An 11,636-nucleotide genomic window follows, 5' to 3' on the forward strand; every position below is an offset into this window, starting at 1 on the left:
CGTACGGTACGGCTTTGCTGGCATTCGTCGAGCGTCGAACGTTAAGAATAAACAGCCAACCCATCGAACAAAGCAACCCTGCAGATCAGTTCTATTCCCGATCTTCTTTCTACGCCTCTGCCCAATTGCATACTACGTACACATCCAGCTCAGCTCACAAACAAACAGGGTCTCTGGCCTTTGCCCTTCTGAGAATGGAGGCTGAAGGACGCGTCAATGACCAATCCGTGCCACCACGCAGCCTTATCCTCATCGGTCGATGTACATGAAAAAGCATGCAAGTGCATGATTGATCATCTATACGATTTAACATGGAACTATGTTGCGCGACTTGATACATGCATATTCATTGATTCAACGTCGGCGCTCCGTAACGACTCTGGAACGTGGGGGGCACGTGTAAATACTAGTACAACTGCAACACATCCTGTATCGGATTGATAAGATAGCGAGATAGACGTAGTGTAATTAATTATTTACCTTTGGGAAATTTCAAACCGCAGAACAAAGGATCTTCGAGCCATGGTTAAAGGAAAATCTCCGAAAGCGACCTGCTCGACGCGCTCCGTGGAATATAAATTACGCGCCGCCCGTCATGTACTGTAAAATTATATGAACAGACAAACAAAACCGCTACAACGCCGTCACCAGCACTTTTCATGATTGTTGTAGTTATCTATATTACAACTGTCACCAACTTGCTAGGAATCGGCGCCAAATGGGTGGTTGAATTTCAACAAGGAATTCAGTCCCCCAACCCAGCCGTCATCATTGACCCCAATTGTCCTTCGCATTACGCAAGGAACTCCGCCTCGCCAGTCATTCTTTCCATGTCGAATCTCTTCGTCCCAAACGCGTACCTCCATGCCTACGGCCATGCCCTGTCCTAGATTCTTGCCGTCAATGCTTAGCTCCACTTCTCGGCCGCGGTTCTTCGGGCTCAGTCGCAGAGTGACAGGTGTGCTGGATGGTAACACCAGTGGTCGAAAGCTTAGACTCCGAGCGCATACAGGTGTCAAAAGAAGCGAAGGAACCAAAGGGTGCACGATACTGCCCCCACTGCTCAAACTATAGGCCGTGCTTCCTGTTGGTGTTGAGATAATCATACCGTCGGCGACCGCCTCTGTGAGTAACCGTCCGCCAACGAACACATCTAGGACAGCAAGGTGCGGCTCTTTTCCTCGGTGGATAAGCACCTCGTTCAGGGCGTACACCCGTGGATCAGGTACGCCTACTTCTTCTCTGCTAGAATGCGAGGAAGGGATTATGGCCTCCCCATCCGGCGAAAACAGCCCGACACGCAGACGGTTACGCATCAATACACGAGCGCCCCTCGTGGACCCCATTGATTTACCACGAATCGAGGACCAACCGGTAGGTCCCATTCTCGATTCAGCAACCTCATCACCGGGGGTAGGTTCTGGGTCATCTAGAACAGAGGTACGGTCACCCGCGCCCGATCCAGACATGTAGACTTCCCGAAATGCTCGCTTATATTCCTCAAACTTCCATTCGCCGAGAAACCCTAACGTGCCCATGCTGAATGACAGCATAGGGGGCACATTGTGACAGGTCGCAAACAGTGAAGAAGCCCGAAGTATAGTCCCATCACCGCCGAGAGTCACCACTAAGTCGACTTTGTCATGGGTTGATGCTGTTAATGGTCTGTCCGATGTCGAGGTGTAGACCGGTATCGAAAGGGATGTGTGAATTTCTTCACTAGTCTTCTGCTCTAGAATAATAGATAGAGACGGATATGTAGATACTATATGACTGATCAAAATTAGCGGCATCTCTTGAGCTGACGGTCAGTCGTTTTCCATACTTAATGAACTCTATTAAGGACTTCGTGACAATAGGTGCACTCTTCTTCTTCACTATGAGAATATTGCGGGGAGGAGCCGGCCATTGAAGGGACAGCAAATCACTGCCCCGAGACTCTAAGCAGATAGCAATGTGGTTAGATTCATCTCCAGTTGTTGCCTGAGCGTACTTAATGGGCTCAATTTGGACGCACACCTTGGTATTTTGGAGATATTCGCGAAGGAAGGCTTTGTATATCGCGGATTTCTCGCCACGTCGAAGAGCTCGAAAAGCAGCGGACAGTCGATCCGGAACTGTGCGATGAGAGAGATCGAAGCCTTGCAGAAATGGCTCTCATCATGATCGAATAATCTTCAGTTCTATTGCAGCTGGGTTTGAAGCGCTGCAACAAGACGTAACGAAACGGAGGACCGTAACGAAAATAGACATGTCTCTCCCGGCCAAACAAGCTCAAGCAGGTATGAAGATGGCTATGCCAAGTCCAATTCAGATCGCATATTCGCCTTTGTTCCTTTTCCAACCAGGATACTGAGAAGCTGAGAATAGAAATTTGCAAGCGCTAGACGCTCTGGACGAAAAGCGGAGATGGAGAAAGCAGTCTCGGAGCTCCATCGGGCCATTGGCTGCCCCGAAAAGCTTAAGCCGTAGGCTTCTGCGTTCTCAGCCATTCACCACCCACGGACCGGTCACCGCCTGCCTACTTCCCAAATCATGCAGCAAGACGTCAGTCACGCACAGAAAAGATGAACAAATCACCTCTACAGCTGCTTTCCTTCCCTTTTCTCGTGACTTGACACGGCTCTTTTCTTCCCCCACTATGCATGCCCTTGCGTGTTGAGCTGTGCTCGCTTCTTCCTGTGGCTTAGAGAGCTCGCAACCCTCGCCCCTGCCACACCCGTGTATAGCATTGACTGATCGACGACGTCTACCTGCTTAGCTCGAACGCCCAAGACGACAAGCTTATATATACATACACTGCGCTGCAAACGGGGCTAGCAGACCTGCCCTAAGTCTCGAGATGTCTGAAATAAGGCATCGAGCTCCGACAGACCCATCCGGGTCTTCCGTCCTGACCGAGCAAACCCCGTTGGCGGAGAGCGAGAAGGATGCCGGGTTGAAACATGGGCTTTTCATGCAAATTCTCCGATCTCTACTGCTAGCCACATGGTTCAACGGTTGCTGTGTGTGTATAGTCGCGACGCAACTCATTGGATCGCCGTTATATTTCATCAATAAAAACTACTACTACGCATACATGGCTATGACGAAGCAGTGTTTTGGCATACTGGTGATCACTATCACCCAGTGGGGATCCCCAACATTGGTTCGTGTCAGCGGTGATGCTTCGGTAAAAGGGCAGATGCATATAACGTCCGATGGCCGGCTCAGGACCAATTTTCATGACCGTCTCGTATTCATCGCGAATCATCAGGTATACACAGATTGGCTGTATCTGTGGTGGGTGAGCTATACGTCCCGTATGCACGGTCATATCTTCATCATTTTGAAAGAGTCGCTCAAATACATTCCGTTGCTTGGTCAGGGGATGATGTTCTACGGCTTCATTTTTATGGCCCGTAAGTGGGAGGCGGATAAACCTCGCTTGCAGCATCGCCTTGAGAAGTTGAAAGCACAACACTCTGGTCCAATGTCTGGGTCTCAGGGATTAGATCCGATGTGGCTTTTGATTTTCCCCGAGGGAACCAACCTGTCGATCAACACAAAGAACATTAGCAACAAATACGGCGAAAAAGCAGGCATCGCTCCTCTCAAGCATATGATTCTTCCCAGGTCAACCGGCCTATTTTTCTGCTTGCAACAATTAAGAGGCACCGTAGACTGGCTATACGACTGTACCATAGGTTATGAAGGACCACCGTTCGTACCCATTTCGCTTAACAGCTATGCTTCCCCTATCGTTTAAACTAACAATGTCTTTAGTAAAGGCATATACCCTGATCGCTATTTTACCCTACGGTCCACATACGGCCAGGGCCGTCCGCCAAAGTCCGTGAATATGTACTGGAGACGCTGGGCGGTGGCAGATATTCCTTTAGATGATCAAAAAGAATTTGAAGAGTGGCTATTGGAGCGCTGGAGAGAAAAAGATGTTCTACTAGAGCAGTTCTTTGAGACGGGCCGATTTCCTACCTCCTTAGGTTCTTCTATTGATACCCATGACATCCCCGCTAAACAGAAGGCCGAGGCATCTCGTGGATACATCGAGACAGAGATAACCTTGGCGCGCTGGATTGAGATAGCGGAGATATTCGCGGTTCTATTGTTATTTGGCGTTTTGTTCAGGTGGCTTTTTTGAGCTGAGAGAACATGGGCGAATGAGGATAAAATTCATTTCATCTGTGGATTCACAGCGTCAAGATCGAGCGGACCAGTGCCCGGAATCTCTATTCTTACAAACTCTCCTCATGTACGGTATAGATAATATTGAATGAATGACACGAAGAATCTTTATGTGAATAGTAGCATGCATTGTTATAGATAATAATAATAACTGCTGGCTGGCTATTGATGGTATACTTGAGTGGGGCCGCAGCCCGAGCTGCCGCGCGCCTGATTGGCCAACAGCAGCGCCTGCCAAGTGCGCGCCTCAGGCGTTGTCCTGCCGCCATTTCATGCTGAAAGTGAAAGATCTCAACGCTATTTCCTCACACTTCTCTCATCCACACATATACCCTTGCGTTGGGAGACTGTCGCCAGAGTGCAAGCTTTTTTTGTTTCTCCGTTACTTCTCCGGATCTTCGATGTTCCAAATGGCCATACGCTGTTAACTGCGTTCTCTACCTGCGAACCCAGCCAGTCCTGCGATCATCTTGATACTCACATTACCCACGCTATGGCGCATTTCGAGAATGGTCATGCAAATGGCTTTGGGGACATGGCCTTGAATTCAGAGACATTGCCTTCAGCCACCCGGTTCTCCGACATTCCTTCCGCCATCGATATCCCTGCATCAACATTCGACAGCGAAGTCGAAGTCAGTCTCGAGGAACTCCCAGACGATCCAACGGAACTTTGCACGCTATTAGAGAACGAGAAAGCCGCGAAGAACTTCTGGGTGATTATTTCGCTGGCATACGCCAAACAGAAACAGCTTGATCATGCGGTTGAAATTTTGCAGAAAGGTTTAGCATCTGTTGCTCATGGGGCGACAAAGGAGAAGCTAGGGCTTTTGAATTGGCTATGTTGGTTATTAATGCTAAAGAGCCGTCAATCGCCTCGTGTCGCTCCCGATGGAAACTCATCGGATGTGAAAACCAAAGATTACTATCTCCAGCTAGCGACCTCGACTCTAAACGAAGCGTCTCGCCTTAATCCTGCTTACACGCCACTTTTCCTCGCTCGCGGAGTCTTGTGCCTTCTACGAGCATCTTTGTATCCTCCGAGACCTGTTAGAACCGGTATTCCCGACAACTCTGAAAGGGTCGAAACATTGCGCCAGGCCTTGAAATGTTTCGAGGAAGCATCCAAGGCTTCAGGGGGCAGGAATGTGATGGCTCACTTGGGACTGGCCAGGGCTCAGTATGCTCTGGGAAACTACCCTGATGCGCTGTTGACCTACCAAACTGTTCTCACAAGGATGCCGGGACTCACGGATCCTGACCCGCGGATTGGTATCGGATGTTGTTTGTGGCAGTTGGGCTTCAAAGAACGGGCAAGAGACGCATGGGAACGGGCACTATCCCTAGTAAGAAATAAACACTTCATCTGCCTACCCTTTGAAAAGACTAACACTGTCTCTCCTGGCAGAACCCGACATCAAAAGTGGCAAATATGTTAGTTGGAACCTACTATCTATATGGCAGCTCTCAACGCCCTACAAACGACCCGCAGTTCGGAGAACTGTACAGAATCTCCATGACACATACACAAAGCGCTATAAAGTTAGACAGGGACTATCCAATGGCATGTGCAAGGTTCGCAGGCTACAAATTGACTCGCAAAGATTACAAGACTGTGGAAGCTTTAGCTCGCAAAGCTATTGAACAGACCGATGTTGTTTCCATTGCTAGTGAGGGTTGGTATCTTTTGGGACGCAAGGCACACTACGAAGGTGATGCGTCTAAAGCTTCCGAATATTTCAACCGGTCCGATCAAGCCCGTGGTGGTGGTGAGAGCGGATTCTTACCAGCTAAATTTGGCGTTGTTCAGATGCAAGTCAAGTCTAAGGATTTGGATGGAGCAAAGTTCCGACTGGAAAAGATTATACAACAGACGAAAAGCCCAGAATGTATGGCACTTCTAGGGGCTTTGCTAGCGGAAGAAGTATTTTCTGCGCAGGCTAGCGGTAGCAAGGATGATAAATCAGCCGATGCCGCGAAGGCTATCTCTATCCTTGAGGCCGTCCGAAGCCTCTGGAAAGATCCAACGAAAAACATCTCACCCGACGAGTCTGTGTTGATTTATCTTTCTCGCCTCTATGAGAGTTCCTCTCCAGACAAGAGCATGCAATGTCTTTCGCAGCTTGAAGATATTCAGATGGAGCAGATTCCCGATCAGGATAGGCCCGAGGAGAATCTCCAGAACGGGGAGTTGAAGGCTGCACTCAGGGAGTATTTGCCGCCCCAATTATTGAATAACATTGGCTGTTTCCTCTATCAGTCAGGCAAAGTGGCAGAAGCTAGGGATCTTTTCCAATCTGCGTTGAACGCTTGTGTAAAATCCGAAGAGCTGGAAGGTGAAAAGGCCACTGATGCACTTATCACGACTGTCCGATATAATTTCGCTCGTTGTCTTGAAGCCCTCGATATTCCAGACGAAGCTAAAAAGGTCTATGAAAGCCTTCTCGAAAGGCACAGTGATTACACGGAAGCTAGTGCAAGGATGACTTATATCTCACTACGTCAGAGCCCGACAGACGAAGGCCCGAAGAAAATGGCCAAACTTTATGAAAGCGATTCGACGAATCTTGAAGTACGGGCTCTTTTCGGGTGGTATCTCAGCAAATCTAAAAAGAGAGTGGCCAATCTGGCCGAGGATCACGAACAACGGCACTACAAGCACACGCTGCAGCACTTTGACAAGCATGATAGATATGCTTTGACTGGAATGGGTAATGTGCATCTTTTGACAGCACGAGACATGCGACGTGAGACAGACCAAGATAAAGAGAAAAGACGGAAGATGTACGAACGTGCTGTGGAGTTCTTTGATAAGGCGCTGCAATTAGATCCCAAGAACGCTTATGCGGCACAGGGTATTGCAATTGCGCTCGTGGATGACCGTAAAGACTACACCGGTGCCGTTCAAATCTTTTCGAAGATTCGAGGTGCCATAAAAGATGCCAGTGTATACATCAACTTAGGCCATGCCTACGCAGAATTGAAGCAATTCTCTCGGTCGATTGAGTGTTACGAAACGGCACTATCCAAGGATAGGGCTCGCGATGCACAGATCCTGGTATGTCTTGGACGCGTTTGGTGGTTGAAAGGGAAACACGAGAAGAACCTGGTAGCTATGAAAACTGCCCTGGACTATGCGAACCGTGCGTTGGCAGTTGCACCAGAACAGGTGCATCTGGAATTCAATGTTGCATTTGTCCAGAATCAGATTGCGCTCCTGGTGAACAGTCTACCAGAAATGCAGAGGACATTGCAGGACCTGCAAGAGGCCGCCGAGGGCCTTGAAAAGGCAATTGAGACATTCACGCGCATTGCGCAAGTCAAGAATCCACCCTACCCTCGAGAGTCCCTAGAGCAGCGAGCAAACATGGGTCGAAATACGATCAGCAAGCAGCTCGAGCGTTCGCTCCAGAACCAGAAGGAGTATGAGGACAAAAACGCACTCAAATTGCAACAAGCCCGTGCAGCTCGTGACGCAGAATTGAAACGCCGCGAAGAAGAAGTGCGTAAAGCGCAGGAACTGGAGATGGAAAGGAAGCGTCAACTAGCAGAACAACGACAACGTATCGTCGAGGAGACGCAGCGCTTGGCAGCACAGAGGGCGGAAGAACAGCGAGCTCGAGAGGCAGCTGAGTTGACGACGGACTCTGAAACTGGCGAGCGTCAGAAACGCAAGAAGAAGTCATCATCCAAGCGCAAGAAGCATCGTGATGATGACGATGGCGTTGTCTCAGATGGACGAAGCATTAGCGTGGCTCGGTCTGATGACGAAGGAGAAACGCCAGCGCCCAAGAGACGGAGACGATTGGAACGTCGTGGAGGCGCCAAAGAGAAACCGGGCAAGTATAAGAGCACTGAATATGTGGATTCTGATGAAGAACTGGACGACGGTGCTGCCGTTGCCAATCCGGCTGTGACTAGTGTTGAAGACGATGCCGCAGCCGGAGATGATGACCTGTTCGGTGACGACAATGACATTGTCGAAGAAGATAAAGAAGAAGAAGAGGAAGAAGCAACAGTAAGGGAGAAAGGAGGACGCAGTCGAGGCGGGAAACGGATAGTCGATGACAGTGATGACGAGGACGAGCCAGCTGTCACCAAATCTGGGGAGGATGAGGAGATGCAGGATGTTGATGATGAATAGAGAAGAAAATTTTTTGGTGGGAAGAATTTTGTGAATTCTGGATACCTCTCTTATTTTCTTACAAGTTCTTTATTTTCTTTTCTCTGTCTTCCATGTCTTCTAGGTGATTGTTTTACTATGCTTATACTGTTCTTTTGGGGTGTTTGACCTTGGACGTTCTTCATTATCATCCCCTTTTTTTGGGGAGGAGGAACTGGATATGTACAAAACAGTTTTCTTTCGAATTCCAGCGTTCGGTTCCATCTATCTGTCTATCTATCCGGACACAAAATTTCAAGATTAAGATTTTATTGATATAATCTACGAACCACAACTAGGAAAGTTGAGAGGCCCAGCCATTAAAAGCTCTATAAACGTTTATCTCAATGATGTTCTACCAGCGTTCCCTCTCGCGCCAGCTCCAACAACTTCCATTGACACTCGATGCCTCTCTCTGTGAAACGACCAACGATCTTAGTAGCAATCTCGTCGAACCGATCCGTCGCAAGGGCCAAAATGGTCGGCCCCGCGCCCGAAAGACAGATACCCAACAACCCCGGTTGCGTCGCAGGGGTCATAGACTGCAGAATCTCTATTAACCCGGGAATCAGGGTTTGCCGGTATGGCTGATGCACTCTGTCCTGCATAGCCAAATAGATCATATCCGGGTCTGGCGGCGACGTGCCTAGGGCGATAGGCAGCAAAGCGACACGCTGCAAATTGAAGACCACATCTGGGCGCGAATACTGTTTGGGGAGCACGTTGCGTGCATTTGCGGTGGGGACGACAAAGTCCGGGATGATGGCTATTGCTTTGATTTCTTTGGCCCAGGGAAACTTTGTGCAGTGGCCGATACCCACGGGCGGTTTCGGCGGTTGTTTGCCCGTGTCGATTCCGCCGGCGGGCTCGGGCAGGACTTCACTGAGGGGGATTTCGATGCGTGCTATGTCTTCTGGTTTAAGTTCGCTGAGGTATGTGCCCACGAAACCGCCGAAGAGGGATGCGGCTACGTTGTCTGGGTGTCGTTCTGGAGGTCTTGTTTAGCAATTCTAGTCCCTCCTATTCTCTGCATGGGGTGGAGGGGGGAAGTCCTACCAATCATCAAACAGTAATCAAGGAGACGCCCCTTGCTCAGTCCCAACTTCCCAAGCTCATTTCCCAGCACAACACCAGCGACCACGGCGGTTCCCGACGTGCCCAGACCCCGACCTAGCGGGATAGGATTCTTGATATGCACATGCGTATTGACGGGGAAAGCGCGCTGGTCATGGCATCGCAGCACGTAGAGCGCCACGCGAGTAATCAGATTGACCTCGGGATCGAGACTAATCTGCTCTTTGCTGGCGCTCAGGTTCTCGTATGTAATCGCACAGTTCAATGGCTGTTTCTGCGCCGACGACGGGTCAATTGTAACGTGCACTTCGAGATAGAGCGACAATGCTAGACCAATGACATCAAAGCCTGGTCCAATGTTCGCTGACGAGCACGGTATGCGAATGGTGAAGGACGAAGAAGAGGCCATTGTGCACTTTTTTTCCCCCTTCCCTTTCTTTTCTTTCCTTTATTGTGCTCGGGTTTGAAGTTGGAGAAAATTGAAGGAAAAAAGAAAAAAAAAAAAGGTACGCCCTATGACCGCTATGAATCAGACTGTCAGTCAATTGATGCTTGCTTGGTACATCGGGTTCTTGAATGGGCGCTGATAGTAGATCGACGTACCGAAAATATATATCGGAGATCTTCGATATCGTGCACTCTGCCTTCGGCCCCACTAACGACGATGGTATTCTTTTGTCTTTGCTTTGCCTCTGTCCTTCTCAGTTGACCATATGGTTGGTTATGGACAATGTTCATTCCGCATTTCTCTTCTCTGCCTTTCTATTTTACTTTTATATCTGCGAATGTTTGTGCTAGCGCGGCACCGGAGCTCTGCGCGGGGTGTCATCGAGTCATCGCTCGAGGCCGACGTCGGCGCTTCGTTTTCTGAGTCAATCATTCGAAAAGCGCGGGGCGTACGTGTCATGACAAAGCATTTCCTGAGAAACTCACATCAGCCTGAATGGGCCAGTGGTACGCTACCACCTTCGGGCGTATAACGTTTCTTTTCAGCTATACTGAATAAACTGACTGGTGGTGACCCGTGTTCGATTCACGGTTCAGGCCGATTTCTTTTTCCTTTTTTTTTTTTTTTTTTTCCCGGGGGTGCTGGAAATCATCCCGATCATGTACAGCAGGAAAGGCGAAGAAGGCTTCTTGTTTCATCGGTGCCTGTTCTTCCTCTGTTCCATGCCTAACCGCTCCTTAACAAGGAAGGCAGCCAGATCATGATCCTCTACGGCGGTTAATTTCATTACTACGCACTCACGTGAGCAGCCAGCCACCCGCTGCCTCTGGAAATGGCTTCACTGGACGCTGGACAGCTCCGAGTTGCTCGTAAGAAGACAAAGGGACTACATGGTGATAGATAGCGTAGTATCGCGTTACGTGGACTCCTTTCTTTGGCAGAGACGCACATAACACAAAATAATATGCAGCAAGGTCCAGCTGTAATTGGCCTTCACCTGTGGCCAAGGCGAGCCAGGTGAAAATTTTGCAGTCATTGTCACTTTATGGGCATAAATATTCGTCACAAAGCAAGACACGACGAAATTTTTCCTCTGTATTTTCCGCAGCCGTGCGCGGCTAGCTGTATGCTGCCTAGCGCTGCAGGCACCCCTCCCACTGGGCTAGCCCCCGAGGTTGAGAGTACTAAAGCGATCTCCATCGCCGCAAATCTCTGCTTCCTTCTTTCCTCACCTCTCTCATCACACCTCCTGGTGTTGTTTTGCTGTCTCAACCAAACCAAAACCTCTCGTGTGATTGTGTATTGTTTTCATACAGAGTCACTAGTCACTTATCAGTCGTATCCTTGAAAAAGGCCAGTTGGGCAGCTGCGGACCTTCAATCACATTACGTACCCCCGATTACTACCTACGCCGGTTAATTGACCCGTCAACTCGCCTCGTTTCTTGCAGAAGAGAAACAAAGAGCAGAAACAAGGAGCCGGATTCAAACCCTTCAAAAGAATTAACGGATTCTTCTTGTGGTCCGTCAATCGAGCTTTGACCGACCCGAATCCGTCTTTCGCAAGCCAACCACTTCCCCAGCCAACAACCCTGGAGCGCCAGCGCTCATTATCATCTTCAACAGCCAAGTTGGCGGGACCTCGCTTCACTCAGTTCTCTTTCGTTCACCCTCTTCTGGGCCCAAAGTTCCGGGTCTTCTGCGGGGGCGAAACTCGTCCTCCCTAACTAGGCTTTCGTGATAGTCGCATTTTGGTGTTCTTAGTTTCA

At 49.3% G+C, this 11,636-nt stretch overlaps 3 protein-coding genes across 3 annotated transcripts; 1 reads left to right on the top strand and 2 right to left on the bottom strand.

The window, feature by feature from the left end:
* Window positions 1–579: 579 nt before the first annotated feature.
* UA08_02631 (hypothetical protein) lies at window positions 580–1,538 on the bottom strand (the record flags this gene model as incomplete). The annotated part of the gene is made up of 2 exons (XM_020264695.1): window positions 580–600; window positions 861–1,538. 2 exons carry the CDS (start codon window positions 1,536–1,538, stop codon window positions 580–582), a joined length of 699 nt encoding a protein of 232 aa, XP_020122501.1.
* Window positions 1,539–2,842: 1,304 nt separating this feature from the next.
* Window positions 2,843–8,328, top strand: UA08_02632 (hypothetical protein; the record flags this gene model as incomplete). The annotated part of the gene is made up of 4 exons (XM_020264696.1): window positions 2,843–3,702; window positions 3,766–4,107; window positions 4,639–5,530; window positions 5,593–8,328. The coding sequence occupies 4 exons, from the start codon at window positions 2,843–2,845 to the stop codon at window positions 8,326–8,328; spliced, it is 4,830 nt and encodes a 1,609-aa protein (XP_020122500.1).
* Window positions 8,329–8,690: 362 nt separating this feature from the next.
* On the bottom strand, window positions 8,691–9,829 carry UA08_02633 (Homoserine kinase; the record flags this gene model as incomplete). Its single annotated transcript, XM_020264697.1, has 2 exons — window positions 8,691–9,334; window positions 9,403–9,829. 2 exons carry the CDS (start codon window positions 9,827–9,829, stop codon window positions 8,691–8,693), a joined length of 1,071 nt encoding a protein of 356 aa, XP_020122503.1.
* Between the last annotated feature and the right edge of the window lie 1,807 nt (window positions 9,830–11,636).

This window comes from Talaromyces atroroseus (genome assembly GCF_001907595.1).
Source record: "Talaromyces atroroseus strain IBT 11181 chromosome Unknown scaffold_2, whole genome shotgun sequence".
Lineage (NCBI taxonomy): Eukaryota > Fungi > Ascomycota > Eurotiomycetes > Eurotiales > Trichocomaceae > Talaromyces > Talaromyces atroroseus.